Consider the following 18,283-nt stretch of genomic DNA (forward strand, 5'->3'; position numbering starts at 1 on the left):
TGTTGTTGTTTAGTCGTTTAGTCGTGTCCGACTCTTCGTGACCCCCTGGACCAGAGCACGCCAGGCACTCCTGTCTTCCACAGCTTGGTCAAACTCATGCTGGTAGCTTCCAACCATCTCGTCCTCTGTTGTCCCCTTCTCCTTGGGCCCTCCATCTTTCCCAACATCAGGGTCTTTTCCAGGGAGTCTTCTCTTCTCATGAGGTGGCCAAAGTCTTGGAGCCTCAGCTTCAGGATCCGTCCTTCCAGTGAGCACTCAGGGCTGATTTCCTTCAGAATGGAGAGGTTTGATCTTCTTGCAGTCCATGGGACTCTCAAGAGTCTCCTCTAGCACCAGAATTCAAAAGCATCAATTCTTCGGCGATCAGCCTTCTTTATGGTCCAGCTCTCACTTCCATACATCACTACTGGGAAAACCATAGCTTGAACTATACAGACCTTGGTTGGCAAGGTGATGTCTCTGCTTTTTAAGATGCTGCCTAGGTTTGTCATTGCTTTTCTCCCAAGAAGCAGGTAGCTTCTTAGGAGAAACTCATGCTGGTACCTTCGAGAACACTGTCCAACCATCTCAACCTCTGTCGTCCCCTTCTCCTTGTGCCCTCCATCTTTCCCAACATCAGGGTCTTTTCCAGGGAGTCTTCTCTTCTCCTGAGGTGGCCAAAGTCTTGGAGCCTCAGATTCAGGTTCTGTCCTTCCAGGGAGCACTCAGGGCTGATTTCCTTAAGAGTGGATAGGTTTGATCTTCTTGCAGTCCACGAAACTCCCAAGAGTCTCTCAAGAGTCTTCATATCTTGAAGACTCATATCTTGAAGACTTCATATCTAGAAGATATCATATCTGTGAATATCTTCACAGTTAGATATTTTAAAATTATAATTTTTTTTCAGTTTTCCCCTCCATTGGTTCACCCCTAGCTCTTCTGCGTTTTTCCAGTTACTCGCTCTAACCTGTCTGGATGCAATTACCATCAATTTTACCCATTTACATTCCTCTTTTGTTTTTAACTCAGTGCTACTCAGGCTAAGAGAGCCAGTTTGGGGTAATTAAAAGGTTAAAAGTTAAATAAGCATGTGGAGGGTGGAGGGTTAATGTATATAGAATTGTACATGTGGTTGAATTGAATATGTTATTATTGATTAAGTATACCCAATGTATTAGCCTGCATGGGGGGTGTCACTGTATGTGTTATGGTTGTTGGTAATAATAACAGTAACATAGTGGGACCCTCTCCCACCCCTTTTGCACTCCTCCCATGTCAACACGGACATACACTGTTATATTAATTAATAAGTGGAGCAGTTTTCGCACAACTAAGCAACCCTTGCAATGGTGCACATTTTCCATTTCCTCCCTTAGGTCCGGGATCTTGAGAACCAGCTGGGCCACAGCAGAAGCCGGTTGTCTGAGAGTAGCACTGAGGAAGAGGCTGTAAGCCTGGCGGACTCGAGGAAGACGTCTGCCTCAAAAAAGAACCTGCAGAGGATTCGTAGCTTGGAAAAAGAAAAGAAAGAAGCTCTAGAGGTGAGGAAGGGCTGAGAACCTTTTTGCAGGAGCCAGGGGAGCTCAGATCTGAGGCCTGGGCTTCCTGACTGTATCTCAAATATATTAGAAAGTTATTCCAGTCTTTTAAAAACACTTGGTCTTCCTGATTTCTGATCTTTCCCATCAGTCTTGCCATTTCTGCATATTCCTATATATATATATATATATATATATATATATATATATATATAGTGGTGCCCCGCAAGACGAATGCCTCGCAATACGGAAAACTCGCTAGACGAAAGAGTTTTCCGTTTTGGAGGTGCTTCGCAAAACGAATTTCCTATGGGCTTGCTTCGCAAGAGGAAAATGTCTTGCAAGTTCCTGCGGGTTTTTTCCCCTCCCCCCCTTTTTCTAAGCCGATAAGCCGCTAAAAGCCGCTAAACCGCTAATAGTGCTAATCCGCTAAGCTGTCAATGGGCTTGCTTCGCAAGACGAAAAAACCGCTAGATGAAGAGACTCGCGGAACGGATTCTTTTCGTCTTGCGAGGCACCACTGTATTAGTTTTTTAACATATCATTTTCAACAGTAATTAAACATACTTTTACATCTTATTCAATTTTTTTGACATCCATCAATCATGTCTGAAAATTTTCCAATCTAATCTCTTAGTATGCATTTCTTATTTTCCCTATTACATTTCAAACTCATAGCCAAAATCTCTATCTTTTTCTACTTTGTAACACTTCGTATATTTCTCCTTACAAAACTTCTTGTAGTCCTACTAGCGTAATTTGTTGATTACAGTTGCTCTTCAAATAATTCATATAACTTCTTCCAATCTTCTGTCAATCTCTGGCCCCGCAGGTTTTGAATTCTTCCTGTCATTTTGTCCAATTCTGTACAGTCCATTAATTTCGTCTGCCGTTCTACTTTCATTGGAATTTCTTCTTGTTTCCATTTCTGGGCTAACAATACTCTTGCTGCAGTTGTTGCATATAAAAACAATTTAACATCTTGCCTATTAATGTCCTGACCTATAATACCAAGTAAAAATGCTTCTGTTTTTTTTAAAAATGTATATTTCAACATCTTTTTCATCTCATTATTTATCATTTCCCAGAAGTTTTTTACTTTTTTTACATTCCCACCACATATGACAAAATGTTCCTTCTTTTTCTGCCATTTCTTCATATTCCATCAGCTTGGTCTGCCACTCTTTTCTGGTCGGCACTTATTCTTTCCACAATCTTTTATTTTCTTTTGGTAGTTCCACACCTATAATGCCTAACAAAAAAGCCTCTGGTTTTTTAATAAAAGTTATCTTAAACATTTCCCCCAAACTCATATCATTTCCCAGAAAGCTTTTACCACCCCATGTGACCACCACATATGATAAAACGCACTCTCTTTCAGGGCTTCCTTCTTCTTGTTGTTTTTGAGACAAACACCGCTGGATTTAAGGACACAGGGCCCCATTGCTCTCTGATTCAACCATAGCCTGTAGTCCCTTGCCAGGCCCTCATTCCCAGCCTAACCGACGTCACAAGGTTGTTATGTTGAGGTTGTGGACTCTCGTTCCTCCTGCAAAAAGCTTCTCAGCCTTCTGACTCTAAACTGTCCATGGAGGCACAGGTCAATTCTGTGTCCAGGGTGGCTGTTTACCAGCTCCACCTAGTATGCAGGTTGAGACCCTACCTGCCCACAGACTGCCTTGCCAGAGTGGTGCATGCTCTGGTTATCTCCCGCTTGGACTACTGCAATGCGCTCTATGTGGGGCTACCTTTGAAGGTGACCCAGAAACTGCAACTAATCCAGAATGCGGCAGCCAGACTGGGAACTGGAAGTGGCCGCCAGGACTACATAACACCAGTCCTGAGAGATCTGCATTGGCTCCCAGTACATTTCCGAGCACAATTCAAAGTGTTGGTGCTGACCTTTCAAGCCCTAAACGGCCTCGGTCCAGTATATCTGAAGGAGCATCTCCACCCCTATCGTTCTGCCCAGACACTGAGGTCCAGCTGCGAGGGCCTTCTGGTGGTTCTCTCATTGTGAGAAGTGAGATTACAGGGAACCAGGCAGAGGGCCTTCTCGGTAGTGGCGACCGCCCTGTGGCACGTCCTCCCATCAGATAGGAAGGAAATAAGTAGCTATCTTATCTTTAAAAGACATCTGAAGGCAGCCCTGTCTGGGAAGTTTTTAATATTTAATGCTGTATTGTTTTTAACACTTGATTGGGAGCCGCCCAGAGTGGCTGGGGAAACTCAGCCATATGGGCAGGGTATAAATAAATAAATAAATAAATAAATAAATAAATAAATAAATAAATATTATTCTATGATATATGCCACCTCGTGCTCCTTACAAAAATAGGTAGGATACACGATACGTAAATAAATTCCCTACCACGTCAAGTCTGACTTTCTTTTATCTTCAGAAGCTTTCAGGGGAACATAACACCCTCCTGAAGGATTACGAAGAGCTGAAACAGAAATTGGACGGCTCCAAAGCTCGGAACAAAGTTTTGTCTCACGAAGTGAAAACCCTGAAGGAGCAGATCTCGACCCTGCTGGACAAAGGGAAGCACGACGACGAACTCGTTGATGCTCTGCTGGTACGATCTGGGTGTTCCACACCCCCGGGGTTCGGCAACAGCTGCTGCTCAAGGCTATTTCAACTTCCAGAATGCTACCAGTATCTGCATAGCTCAGTTGGTAGAGCGTGAGACTCTTAATCTCAGGGTTGTGGGTTCAAGCCCACGACATTGGGCAAAAGATTCCTTCATTGCAGGGGATTGGATTGTATGGCCCTCGTGGTCCCATCCAACTCTACAATTCTAGGATTAACAAAATAAAAAAATTCCTTCCAGTAGCACCTTAAAGACCAACTAAGTTAGTTCTTGGTATGAGCTTTCGTGTGCATGCACACTTCTTCAGATACACTGAAACAGAAGTCACCAGACCCTTCTATATAGTGAGAAGGTGGGGAGGGGTATTACTCAGAAGGGTGGTGGGATTGGGTGATTGGCAGATAGCTGTGATGAGCCTGTTGACGACTCTTAACGACTGCAATAGGTCTTACAGGAAAAAGCAAGGGGTGAGAAGGTGAAAAATGGCTTTGTCATGTATAATGAGATAAGAATCCAATGTCTTTGTTCAGACCAGGTCTCTCCATGGTTTTAAGTTTGGTAATAAGTCGCAATTCAGCAGCTTCTCTTTCCAGTCTATTTCTGAAATTCCTTTGTAATAGAACAGCTACTTTGAGATCTTGTATAGAATGTCCTGGGAGATTGAAGTGTTCTCCTACTGGTTTCTCTGTCTTGTGGTTCCTGATGTCAGATTTATGTCCGTTTATTCTTTGGCGTAAGGTTTGGCCCGTTTGTCCAATATAGAGAGCTGAAGGACACTGTTGCCATAATTCTAGGATTGCCGCTGTATAGCTTATAGGTCACTTTGGGTTTCTCTGGGCAAGATAAAGTGACTAACAAATTTAATAATAATAATAATAATAATAATAATAATAATAATAATAATAATAATACTGTGATACCTTGGGTTAAGTACTTAACTCGTTCCGGAGGTCTGTACTTAACCTGAAACTGTTCTTAACCTGAAGCACCACTTTAGCTAATGGGGCCTCGTGCACGATTTCTGTTCTCATCCTGAAGCAAAGTTCTTAACCTGAGGTACTATTTCTGGGTCAGCGGAGTCTGTAACCTGAAGCGTATGTAACCTGAAGCGTACCCAAGGTACCACTGTAATCCTACAGAAGCAGGCCAGGTGTGTGTACATGTGTGTTTGTGCCCTATCTAAAGGTAAAGGGACCCCTGACCATTAGGTCCAGTCGTGGCCGACTCTGGGGTTGTGGCGCTCATCTCGCTTTACTGGCCGAGGGAGCCGGCATACAACTTCCGGGTCATGTGGCCAGCATGACTGAGCCGCAGAGCCTAGGGCTTGCCGATCAGAAGGTTGGTGGTTCGAATCCCCGCGACGGGGTGAGCTTCCATTGCTCTGTCCCTGCTCCTGCCAACCTAGCAGTTTGAAAGCATGTCCAAGTGCAAGTAGATAAATAGGTACCACTCCAGCGGGAAGGTAATTGGCGTTTCCGTGCGCTGCTCTGGTTCGCCAGAAGCGGCTTAGTCATGCTGGCCACATGACCCGGGAGCTGTACGCCGGCTCCCTCTGCCAATAAAGCGAGATGAGCGCCGCAACCCCAGAGTCGTTGGACCTAATGGTTAGGGGTCCCTTTACCTTTACCTTATCTGCTGTATATCCATAGTCACCATAGTTAATTCCACATCACAAGTGTCATTACATCCCTGCCAATCATTTTACCCATTTACAGTGGTCTTTTAAATAAATTAAGAATTTACTCCAGTCTTTTTAAAATTACTTGATCTTCCTGGTTTCTGGTCTTCCCCGTCAGTTTTGCCATCTCTGCGTACTCTGTCAGTTTCGTCTGCCATTCTTCTTTTTGTTGGTACTTCTCCTTCCTTCCATCTCTGGGCAGGTAGCATTCTCGCTGCCGTCCATCTAACTCAGTATTGTCCACACGGACCGACATCATCTCTCCAGGGTTTCAGATGAGGGAAATTCCCAGCCAGCCCTACCTGAAACCGCTGGACTTTGTGCATGCGCTTCGATTGTGCTATAATAGCCCTTCCCCTAATAAAGTTAATAATTTGTGCCAGAGGTACATGTCAGCTCATACTTTTTGGGTACCGTATTTTTCGCTCTGTAAGATGCACTTTTCGCCTCCTAAAAAGTAAGGGGAAATGTGTGTGCATCTTATGGAGCGAATGCAGGCTGCGCAGCTATCCCAGAAGCCAGAACAGCAAGAGGGATCAGTGCGCACCGATCCCTCATGCTCTCCTGGCTTCAGGGATAGCCTCCTGAAGCCTCCTGAGCACAGCGAGAGCACTCCCGCTGTGCTCAGGAGGCTTTGTGTTGCTTTTGCTGAAGCCAGGAGAGCGAGAGGGATTGATCCCACTCGCTCTCCTGGCTTTGTTTTGCTGGAGAGCCGCTGCGCAGCTTTCCCTCTCTGCACAGCGCCCCTTCAGCAAAGCGGGAGGAGAAATGGAAGGGGCTCCGCTTCTCCTGCCGCTTTGAGGCGCTGAGCAGAGAGGGAGAGAACATTATTTTTCTTGTTCTCCTCCTCTAGAACTAGGTGCGTCTTATGGTCGGGTGCGTCTTATTGAGCGAAAAATACGGTACCTCACAGAAGTCAGCCTTGTGTTCCTCTGGCAAGTACACACTTGTGCAAATGAATGGAAACAAAGCATGTTTTCTATCTTACTCGTGATCCTGTACTCAAAACAAACACGAAAAGCTGGTTGATCATTATGGTATCGGAAGCCTGCAGCCAATAGAAGGAATGATGCGCTCGCCACAGTATATTGAGGTTCTACAAAAGAGAGTTGTTCCTGGAAAAGAGATATCCTGACGGTACTGGGATATTGCAGCAGGATCTAGCCCCCTGTCACACATCAAAAGTGGTAAAGAAATTCATGACAAATACAGGTAATTGATTGGGCAGGGAATTCCCCGGACGTAAATCCCATTGAGAATTTGTGGGCTATATGCAAAGGTCGCCTCCGTGCTGTAAATTGTACGACTATGGAGAAGCTCATTCAGGTGCTGATTCAAGTGTGGTACAGGGACCCGAAAATCAACAGTGACTGTTCAAAACTAGTAGACCCCATGCCAAACCGCGTTCAAATGCTGCTTAAAAATAGCAGAGGTCATATCCGTTACTAATGTACGTATATGTGAGTTTTGTACGTGCATATGTGAGTTTTGTACAATAAACTACATTGTTTGTTTCAGTTAATTTGCACAAGGGTGTACTTCGTATTTACCGGACCGCCTCTCCTGGTCTGCCCCGCAGAGGACCTTAAGGTCCATGAATAACCATAGTTTAGAGGTCCCGGGCCCCAAGGAAGTCAGATTATCCTCCACCAGGGCCAGGGCCTTCTCAGTGATGGTTCTGACCTGGTGGAATTATCTGTCCCATGAGACCAGGGCCCTGCAGGATTTAACTTCCTTCTGCAGGGCCTGTAATAAAGAGCTATTCCGCCTGGCTTTCCATTTGAACTTAGCCTGATCTTTTATTCCCCTTCCTTCCCTCCCTCTCCCCTTTTTATGAAGATTACCCGCTCTGGGATCCCACAGCTAATTCTCCCCTGGTCCCCTCGCTGGCCCAAATAGGACTAATTTAGCCAGCTAGCCCTGGTGATCATCTAATGTTTATTGGATGGATTTTCCCCCTAAACTGATTTTTGAATTCTGAATTTATTGTTATTCACGTTTTATACTGTATTTTATGCTGTTTTTTGTTGCAATTAAGTGTTTTAAATTTGTTGTTAGCTGCCCCGAGCCCGGTTTTCTGAACCAGAAAGGGCGTGGTATAAATAAATTATTATTATTATTATTATTATTATTATTATTATTATTATTATTATTATTACCTTTAGGGGTCAAACACCACCACCTGCCTTTAATGATGCATGTGTGCAAACCCCATGCCTTTTCCGCTCCCCCAGAGCCAGCAGAAGGAGATGCAAGCCATTCTGAAGAACCTGAGCCAGCAGGACGAGAGGACCAAGGAATCTCACCAGAACCTGGAGCAGCAGTTGAGTGTGGAAGTCCAGAAGCAGAACTGCCTCATCGAGCAGCTCAAGCAGATGGTGGCCGAGAGAGAGGCCAGGGTGAAAGAACTGGAGGAGGAGGTCCAGCAGTTCGCTTCGCAGGTAAACCACATCGGATCTCTTAATATCACAGAGCAAGCCGGCCAGTAAATCGCACAGGGCTACCTTTGAAGGTGACCCGGAAACTACAACTAATCCAGAATGCAGCAGCTAGACTGGAGACTGGGAGCGGCCACCAAGACCATATACTATAAGACCGGTCCTGAAAGACCTACATTGGCCCTGGTCCTGCATGGGGTAACTGTGCCCCTGAAGGACCAGGTGCGCAGCCTGGGAGTCATTCTGGACTCATGGCTGTCCATGGAGGCGCAGGTCAGTTCTGTGTCCAGGGCAGCTGTCTACCAGCTCCATCTGGTATGCAGGATGAGACCCTCCCTGCCCGCTGTCTGTCTCGCTAGAGTGGTGCATGCTCTGGTTATCTCCCGCTTAGACTACTTCAATGCGCTCTATGTGGGGCTACCTTTGAAGGTGACCCGGAAACTACAACTAATCCAGAATGCGGCAGCTAGACTGGTGACTCAGAGCAGCCACCAAGACCATATAAAACCGGTCTTGAAAGACCTACATTGGCTCACAGTACGTTTCCGAGCACAATTCAAAGTGTTGGTGCTGACCTTGAAAGCCCTAAACGGCCTCGGTCCAGTATACCTGAAGGAGCGTCTCCACCCCCATTGTTCATCCTGGGCCCGGAGGTCCAGCTCCGAGGGCCTTCTGGCGGTTCCCTCTGAAATATACTCAGAGTCGCAAAGTGATTTCATGCTCTTTATTCAGCTCATAGTGGTGAGGAGGAATGAAAGAAAGTCCCCTCAAGGTATCTGCTTTATATACATTATTTACTCAATGGGCTGCACATGATTGGCTAATTCCGGAATTCTACTGTAAGCCAATCAGGTTGTGGATTCACTTCAATCTGGAGCATGATTGGGTGGTTCCTGCCAACCAATCATACTGCTGCATTGTTCTAGGACCAATCAGACTGCTGCATTCTGAATCCTATTGTTCTAAGACCAATCAGACTGCTGCCTTTTGGATCCTATTCGACTCAGTACATAACACCCTCGCTGCGAGAAGCAAAGCTACAGGGAACCAGGCAGAGGGCCTTCTCGGTGGTGGCACCTGCTCTGTGGAACGCTCTCCCACCAGATGTCAAAGAGAAAAATAACTACCAAACTTTTAGAAGACCTCTGAAGGCAGCCCTGTTCAGGGAAGCTTTTAATGTTTAATAGGTTATTGTATTTTAGTGTTTTGTTGGAAGCCGCCCAGAGTGGCTGGGAAAACCCAACCAGATGGGCAGGGTATAAATAAGAAGAAGAAGAAGAAGAAGAAGAAGAAGAAGAAGAAGAAGAAGAAGAGTTCTAATCCGGAGTTAACTATTAGCGAAACACGATATTCACAGGCTTGGCTGAGTTTCCAGCTTAGTGAGCACAGCAGCTTGTGGAAATTACAGTCTGGATGGTTTTATGTCTGTCCCAGGAAAAGTGGTGGAAAGTATTGTTGAATATACAGTAATCAAGTACTGTCGTACCTTGGAAGTTGAACGGAATCCATTACAGATTCAAAAAATGTGTAAAGTCTGACTTGGTTGATGTCTTTACGCCAGCACCATCGAAAAGAGGAAAGCAGCCCAGACTCACTTTCTACACTGTCAGCCGAGTCTTTAGAAGAAGGGAATGGTTCTTCAGGATCCCGGAGGGATGACCTTGTTGGAAGTAATAGCTCTGCGAGGTAAAGAACATTTTTAAATCCTCAGTTTATATGAATACAGCTGCCTGTCAGAATAAAGTGTTCAGAGGACTCTGGCAGTTTGGTCACAGTTTGTGGAAATTGCTTTAGCAGCTCGGCATTTGTCATGGCCCCCCAAAAAGGACTATTGGGGCAGCCACACTTATTTTGCAAGCCTACTGTGCAGCTTTGGGACGCAGGTGGCGCTGTGGGTTAAACCACAGAGCCTAGGACTTGCCAATCAGAAGGTCAGCGGTTCGAATCCCCGTGGTGGGGTGAGCTCCCGTTGCTCGGTCCCTGCTCCTGCCAACCTAGCAGTTCAAAAGCATGTCACAGTGCAAGTAGATAAATAGGTACCGCTCCGGCGGGAAGGTAAACGGCGTTTCTGTGTGCTGCTCTGGTTCACCAGAAGTGGCTTAGTCATGCTGGCCACATGACCCGGAAGCTGTACGCTGGCTCCCTTGGCCAATAAAGCGAGATGAGTGCTGCAACCCCAGAGTCGGTCACGACTGGACCTAATGGTCAGGGGTCCCTTTACCTTTACCTTACTGTGCAACTGACACTCATCAAGCAAATCTTCACAATTAAGATGATTTCCTGGCCTTTCTTCCTGGAAGTCAGTCATCAGCTGAGCAGGGACTTAAGCACAGATTCCCCCGACCTGGTGTCTTCCAAAAGCTTTGTACTACAGCTCCCATAAGCCCCAGCCAGCATGCTGGGAATTGTACTCCCAAAACATTTTGAGGGCACCTTATTAGGGAAGGCTGCCAGTTTGGCCCAGGATGGCAAGCTCCTTCTGGATCCCATATAAAGTCGTACCTCGGAAGTCGAACAGAATCCGTTCTGGAAATCCGTTTGACTTCCGAAACGTTCAACTTCCAAAGCGCGGCTTCTGATTGGCTGCTGGAAGCTCCTGCAGCCAATCGGAAGCCCCATCGGATGTTCGGCTTCCAAAAGAACGTTCAAAAACCAGAATAATCACTTCCAGTTTTTGACTATTTGGGAGCCGAAACGTTGGATTCCCATGGCGTTTGGGAGCCAAGGTATGACTGTATTCCAACCTGATAGATCTGACGGACTATTCAAATCTTCTATCAAGCCCTCTGTCTGGAGGCGAAGTTCTTAATGGCTTCAGCTCAGCCCAACTCTGACATCCCGTCTCCAGCAGTGGGTCATATAAAAAGGTAAAGGGACCCCTGACCATTAGGTCCAGTCATGACCGACTCTGGGGTTGCGGCGCTCATCTCGCTTTACTGGCCGAGGGAGACAGCTTCTTTACTGGCCGAGGGAGACAGTCTTGTGGCCAGCATGACTAAGCCGCTTCTGGCGAACCAGAGCAGTGCACGGAAATGCTGTTTACCTTCCCGCCGGAGTGGTACCTATTTATCTACTTGCACTTTTGACGTGCTTTCAAACTGCTAGGTGGGCAGGAGCAGGAACTGAGCAACGGGAGCTCACCCCGTTGCGGGGATTTGAACCGCCAACCTTATGATCAACAAGTTCTAGGGTCTGTGGTTTAACTCACAGCGCCATAGGGTAGTTTATACAATCAGGATAGCACCTTGACACCTTTTTCCCCAAAGAGGCAGGCAGACATTTGACACGTGCAGTCTCTCCTTGCTAGAGGGCACCTGTTGGATTTCTGCAGAATAGTTCAGAAGGCTTGGCCCCAAATCCCCCAATAGTAACAATTCTCTAAATATGATATATTATTTCTCAGATTTGATAGCTGGATCCTTATCATGAATGAAATCAGCATCCTTTGAACAGACAAGGAATTTCCAGGGAATCTCTCAGCCCTTTGTATACTGCCTCAGATTATTCACAGTCACCTGTGTCGTTTGAGCTAATACTTTCCATCCAATCTTACAAACCAGAGACTTTTATATCTATGCGGCTAGGACTTCTCCCAGTCTGACAAAGAAGTTAGCAGGGCATTTCAGTTCAATCAGGGAGTCTTCTATTCCTTTACTTCTTCTCGCCTTCGCTTAATAATCCCACGAACAAATAATTCACAGTCTGAGAAGGGATTGCTAGTCCAGGGAAACAGATGATGAATAAACCCTTCTGCATGCATTGTTCCAAAGTTAGTTTCTGCTGGAGGGCAGTAGTGTGTTGTGTAATTCCTCACTAGTCAGTACATTTATGGAGAATTCAGATTTTATTTCTACCCGGCTGTGTCTATTAGCCTAGTTCTCACTGAGACAGATAATCCTGTGTGAGGAAATATACCAATTCAGCTGCCTGGAGACTTTCGTGATCAGGAGGTCCTTAATACCAACAGATTTCATTGCACATAGAAAACTTATACGTCAGAGAGAGATTATCGCCTTGACTTTCCAATATTTCATGTGCTTCTGGCGAACCAGAGCAGCACACAGAAATGCCGTTTACCTTCCCACCGGAGCGGTACCTATTTATCTACTTGCACTGTGACATGCTTTTGAACTGCTAGGTTGGGAGGAGCAGGGACCGAGCAACGGGAGCTCACCCCGTCGCGGGGATTTGAACCGCCGACCTTCTGATTGGCAAGTCCTAGGCTCTGTGGTTTATCCCACAGCGCCACCCACAGCGCCACCCGCGTACCAAGTTGTAGGTATCCTGAAACAATTTGTCACATCAGAAGAGCTTTGGTTTAATAATAATAATTTTATCATTTGTACCCTGCCCACCTGACTGGGTTGCCCCAGCTACTCTGGGCAGCTTCTAGCATATGTGAAAACATAATGTAACATCAAACATTAAAAACCTTCCTATACAGGGCTGCCTTCAGACGTCTTCTAAAAGTTGTGTAGCCAGTGTATAGCCTCGGCACAATATACCTGAAGGAGCGTCTTCACCCCCATCCTTCTGCCCTGACCCGGAGGTCCAGCTCCGAGGGCCTTCTGGCGGTTCCCTCTCCGCGAGAAGCATTGTCACAGGGAACCAGGCAGAGGGCCTTCTTGGTAGTGTCACCCGCCGTTTCTCCTATCATCCATGTCACCTCTAAGAGCATGCAAAAAGCACCTGGGTGGATCAGGCTAAAGCATGGGGTAGGCAAACCAAGGCCCGGGGGCCAAATCTGGCCCAATCGCCTTCTAAATCTGGCCCATGGACGGTCCGGGAATCAGCATGTTTTTACATGAGTAGAATGTGTCCTTTTATTTAGAATACATCTCTGGGTTATTTGTGGGGCATAGGAATTCATTCATTTCCTCCCCAAAATATAGTCTGGACCCCCACAAGGTCTGAGGGACAGTGGATCGGCCCCCTGCTGAAAAAGTTTGCTGACCCTGCCCTAAATGGCCTTAATCCTGTATACCAGAAGGAGCGTCTCCACCCCCATCATTCTGCCCCGACACTGAGGTCCAGCGCCCAGGGCTGTCTGGTGGTTCCCTCGCTGCGAGAAGCCAAGTTACAGGGAACCAGGAAGGGGGCCTTCTCAGTGGTGGCACCTGCCCTGTGGAACACCCTCCCATCAGATGTTGAGGAGATAAACAACTATCTGACTTTTAGAAGACGCCTGAAGGCAGCCCTATTTAGAGGAGTTTTTAATGACTGATGTTTTACTGTATTTTTAATCTCTTGTTGGAAGCCGCCCAGATTGACTGAGGAAACCCAGCCAGATGGGCAGGGTATAAGTAATATATTATTGTTGCTGTTGTTGTTGTTAGTCACAGCAGCATCTGTAAACCAGCAGGGCTTCAGAGCCTTCTGCTCGCTCCCCAGATACGTGGCAGCGTGCACAGATTTTGGAAGATGGGCAAGCTAAGCACACAGGCTGTTGCTGAGATGGTTGCAATTCTTTGCCTTCCGCAGAATGGTGTCTAAGATGGGTCACACCCTCGTGGACTCCGTGGTGACCTCATTCCCAACCACTGTCTCTCCTGGGAGGTACGTGGCAGCTATCTGGAGTTGGCTGAAACTTTTATCATCATCTTCTTCTTCTTTGGCAACCACTCGTAGAGTAAGATTGTCTTCCATAAACACGGTTTTAACAGTGGGTCCGTAAGTGACTGTGGAGGCCAATTCTGGATCCACACGTCCTTCCACAGTGGGGACATTGGTTTCCGGGTGAGAGTTGATCCCGGTGTGGATTTGCCAAGCATGCCTTCCTCTTAGCACGGTTCTCCTTTGCGCCCTGAGTTCGAGTGTCTTCAAAGCCCATGACACCTTTGGTAAAGGCTGTTCTCCAACTGGAGCGCTCGCAGGCCAGTGTTTCCCAATTGTTGGTGTTTATACGACATTTTTTAAGATTGCCTTGAGACAGTCTTTAAACCTCTTTTGTTGACCACCAGCGTTACGCTTTCCTTTTTTAAGTTCGGAATAGAGTAGTTGCTTTGGAAGACGATCATCAGGCATCCGCACAACATGACCAGTCCAACAATGCTGATGTTGAAGAATCATTGCTTCAACGCTGGTGATCTTTGCTTCTTCCAGTACACTGGTATATCGGGATTCCCTTCTCCCTCCCTTACCAACTCAGGTCAAACAAACAAACAAACAAACAATATTTATTACGGCCATAGGCCCATACAGGTAAAAACAACACATAAATAACAGCTTGTGCACATGGGAAGAAAAAAAAAAAAAAACAGCCGCTAAAACACCACAATAACAATAAAATACTATAAAATAGAATGGTATACTACGCCTTAGTTAGCTTGTAGTGCTCCTTGGCGTCGCTTTTGGGTAAGGACAGCGACCAGGAACCTAGCCACATTCAGGGTCGTATGAGTATCCTTATCCTGCAAGATTTGGGCAAGGTGGAATTTTGGTGGGGTACCCTCTAGTTTCTGTATGATTGATCCCAACAAATTTGCCCGTGGCACATTGAACAGGGGGCAAGTGAACATGATGTGCTGGAGCGACTCCGGCGTCTCCTTATCACATTCGCACATGGCGGGGGCTTGGCCCTTTGAGAATCTATGTCTCAGGACGTTGGAGGGAAAAACGTTGAACCTCGCTTTGGTGAAGGCCAGTCTATGGGCAACAGTCGAAAGGGAGGAGAGGTATGATGGAACGCAGTAAGTTAAAGTGATACCAATGTTCTGGGGCGAACAAACACCTCCCCCCAGCATATAACTCAGGTCCTTTTTTTCTTTTTTCTTTTTTCTCCTTTTTAGGATTGTTGAGCCTGATAATCTGGACATGAAAACCGTGATGATCCAGATTGCAGAGTACAAGGCCCTGGGACAAGCCGCTGAAGCAGAAAGGGGCAAGCTGATAGAAATGGTCAACATCCTGCAGAAAAGGTGAGCACAAAACATTACAGCACCTTGAAACAGGCTCCTGCCCTCCCCTTTCCCAAGTCTCCCTTGCCTTGGAAAACCAAGGAACTGTAAGGCGCTTTTCTTCTTCTTTTGCAATTTGAAAAAAATAAAGTCGGGAAGAACTGTAAGGCATAAGAAGAGCCTGTGACTTATGGATCCGGGATTCTTTAGTTGTGATTCCTGCGTTGCAGGAGGTAAAGGTAAAGGGACCCCTGACCATTAGGTCCAGTCGTGGCCGACTCTGGGGTTGCGGCGCTCATCTGCCTTTAGTGGCTGAGGCAGCCGGCGTACAGCTTCCGGGTCATGTGGCCAGCAGGACTAAGCCGCTTCTGGAGAACCAGGGCAGCACACGGAAATGCTGTTTACCTTCACGCTGGAGCGGTACCTATTTATCTACTTACACGTGGACGTGCTTTCGAACTGTTAGGTTGGCAGGAGCAGGGACCAAGCAACGGGAGCTCACCCTGTCGTGGGGATCCGAACCGCCGACCTTCTGATCAGCAAGTCCTAGGTGTTAAGTTGTGGGTGAACATATCAGACGACACAGTGATTCTTCAAACAGCTCCTGTTTATTCACAGGCCAGAACAAAACTGAACTGTAGTGGAGCTTATATAGACCACTTTCTGTAACTATCCAATCACTGAACGTCACTCTCAATCCCTTATTTGCATATGTGGACCTGAGTGAAAACTATCTACAGTATCCCCCTGCTGGCCCAGGGTGAGAACTTCAGTACATAACACTAGGCTCTGTGGTTTAACCCATCTGTGTCCCAGTGTTGCAGGAGAGGGGGCTGCAAAACACTTGGCTGTCCCGTCCGATTTTGTGATCACACATAAAGGCCTGCCTGGTCCAGGGTTCTGTTCCTCACTGTGGCCAACCGCAGCAAACCCATAAACCAAGACCTGAGGACAATAACCTCGCGTTGTTGCTCCTCTGCAACTGGCCTCTGATCCCGGAGGGAGCTGTGGCAAAGGCACCTTCCCTGAAGATGGGCGTCAGTGATTTTATGGGCATGTTAAAAATCTGACACTGCCCGTTACTAGCACAGGAGAGGTCTGGCATTAACTATTTGTGGTAGTGTTTATGAATAAACAGCAGTAAGGTGTTGTACTTCCATGAAGGCTACCTAAGCTTAGTATGAGACTCTTAGTATCAGGGTGGTGGATTTGAGCTCCGTGTTGGGCAAAATATTTCTGTATTGCAGAAATTTGGTCTAGATGACCCTCATGGCACCTTCCAACTCTAGTGCTGACCCGAGTGCTGCCCATCTTTCTAGAGGTCCTACATAGGAATATCCAGAGTAGGCCAATTTGGAGAGTTGTTTTCAGTTGTGGGTCTTCAGAACTGTGTAAGGGTAAAGGGTAAAGGTACCCCTGACTCGGGTGGCGCTGTGGGTAAAACCTCAGTGCCTAGGACTTGCTGAGCGCATGGTCGGCAGTTCGAATCCCCGCAGCGGGGTGAGCTCCCGTCGTTCGGTCCCAGCTCCTGCCCACCTAGCAGTTCGAAAGCACCCTTAAGTGCAAGTAGATAAATAGGTAGTGCTTTATAGTGGGAAGGTAACGGCATTTCCGTGTGCTGCACTGGTACTGGCTCGCCAGCTGCAGCTTCATCACTCTGGCCATGTGATGAGCGTGCAACCCTAGAGTCGGACACAACTGGCCCGTACGGGCAGGGGTACCTTTACCTTTACCTTACCCCTGACCATTAGGTCCAGTCGTGGCCGACTCTGGGGTTGAGTCGCTCATCTCGCTTTACTGGCCGAGGGAGCCGGCATACAGCTTCCGGGTCATGTGGCCAGCATGACTAAGACGCTTCTGGAGAACCAGAGCTGCTCACGGAAACGCCGTTTACCTTCCCGCCGGAGTGGTACCTATTTATCTATTTGCACTTTGACGTGCTTTCGAACTGCTAGGTTGGCAGGAGCAGGGACCGAGCAACGGGAGCTCACCCTGTCGCGGGGATTCGAACCGCTGACCTTCTGATCAGCAAGTCCTAGGCTCTGTGGTTTAACCCACAGCTCCTGAAAGTAAAAATAAGCTTGGTGACACAGTTCTAAACCTGGGATACAATTGGACGCCATTTTTAATCACAATGGCGGGCTGGGCCTTTAAAAACTGCACCGATTTTAACTGCTGATTTCAAAACTGCGCTGATTTGTTGGTTCTTTAAAATTCCTTTGCATTGCTGGGCGTGAGGCTGCTTGTGAGCTATAAACAGGCCTCCTGTGAGCAGGAAGCATCTTCTGTGGGCATTCAGCCTTTTAACTTGCAAACAAATTAAACACGTTTATTACGTTTACCTCTTGCCCACATACCTGAGTTCTATGGGTGCCTTAGAGACAATTAAAAACACAGTACAACGCTTACGTGATAAAAACTGCGAAAAGCAACTACAATGGAATCATGACAGCTGAAACCACACCCAGCAACTGAGAACAATGTTAACTTTTCTTACAGTCCACGTCTGTTGACTCAGCCCCGTGGAGCTCAGTGGGGCTGACTCCCAACTTAAGTGTGTAGAAGATTGCAGGCCCAGAGTCTTGATTCTGTTTGCTCCCACAACAACCCTGTGAGGTTGGCCTCTGTGTATCCTAATTTGTAGACGAAGGACCGAGGGTGTGAGGAGGGCAAGTGAAAGCACCAGAGCCATAACGTTCACCTGAGGCCCTTCTCCAGGTGCCCCCTCGGAGGGAGCCTCGGAGGGTGGTGACAAGGGGAAAGGGCCTTTTCAGTGGTGGCTCCCTGGCGCGCGCGCTCTCTCTCTCTATATATATGTTGCATATTGCATTGAGATGTCTGAATGACAAATAAATAAATAATACCTTTCTCGCCCTGATCTGGCCACAGTGATCCATGCGACGGTCACCTCCAGGCTTGACTACTGTAACTCGCTCTACGCGGGGCTGCCCTGGAAGCTGACCCAGAAACTCCAGCGGGGGCAAAATGCCGCGGCGAGGCTCCCTATGGGGTCCTTGCCACGGGATCACATTCATCCAGTGCTTTACCAACTGCACTGGCTCCAGGTGGAGTACAGGGTCAGGTTTAAGGTGCTGGTTTTGACCATTAAAGCCCTACGCGGCCTAGGACCCACATACCTCTCCGGTACGTCCAGCAGAGG

At 47.1% G+C, this 18,283-nt stretch overlaps 1 protein-coding gene across 4 annotated transcripts in view; it reads left to right on the plus strand.

Annotated features, from left to right (window-relative positions):
• The window catches only part of CCDC13 (coiled-coil domain containing 13), a 38,253-nt gene that overhangs the window by 14,020 nt on the left and 5,950 nt on the right, over positions 1–18,283 (plus strand). For all 4 annotated transcript variants that reach the window (XR_014150085.1, XM_081834304.1, XM_081834303.1 and 1 more), the window contains exons 8-13: positions 1,356–1,520; positions 3,920–4,096; positions 8,024–8,230; positions 9,789–9,913; positions 13,709–13,783; positions 15,016–15,144. Coding sequence is in view for 3 of the 4 variants with exons in the window: in XM_081834304.1 (XP_081690430.1) it covers positions 1,356–1,520; positions 3,920–4,096; positions 8,024–8,230; positions 9,789–9,913; positions 13,709–13,783; positions 15,016–15,144 (878 nt within the window). In the remaining variant the exon portion in view is untranslated. The remainder of the gene's footprint in view (positions 1–1,355; positions 1,521–3,919; positions 4,097–8,023; positions 8,231–9,788; positions 9,914–13,708; positions 13,784–15,015; positions 15,145–18,283) is intronic.

The sequence above is a fragment of the Podarcis erhardii genome (assembly GCF_964252035.2).
Source record: "Podarcis erhardii genome assembly, chromosome: 12".
NCBI lineage: Eukaryota > Metazoa > Chordata > Lepidosauria > Squamata > Lacertidae > Podarcis > Podarcis erhardii.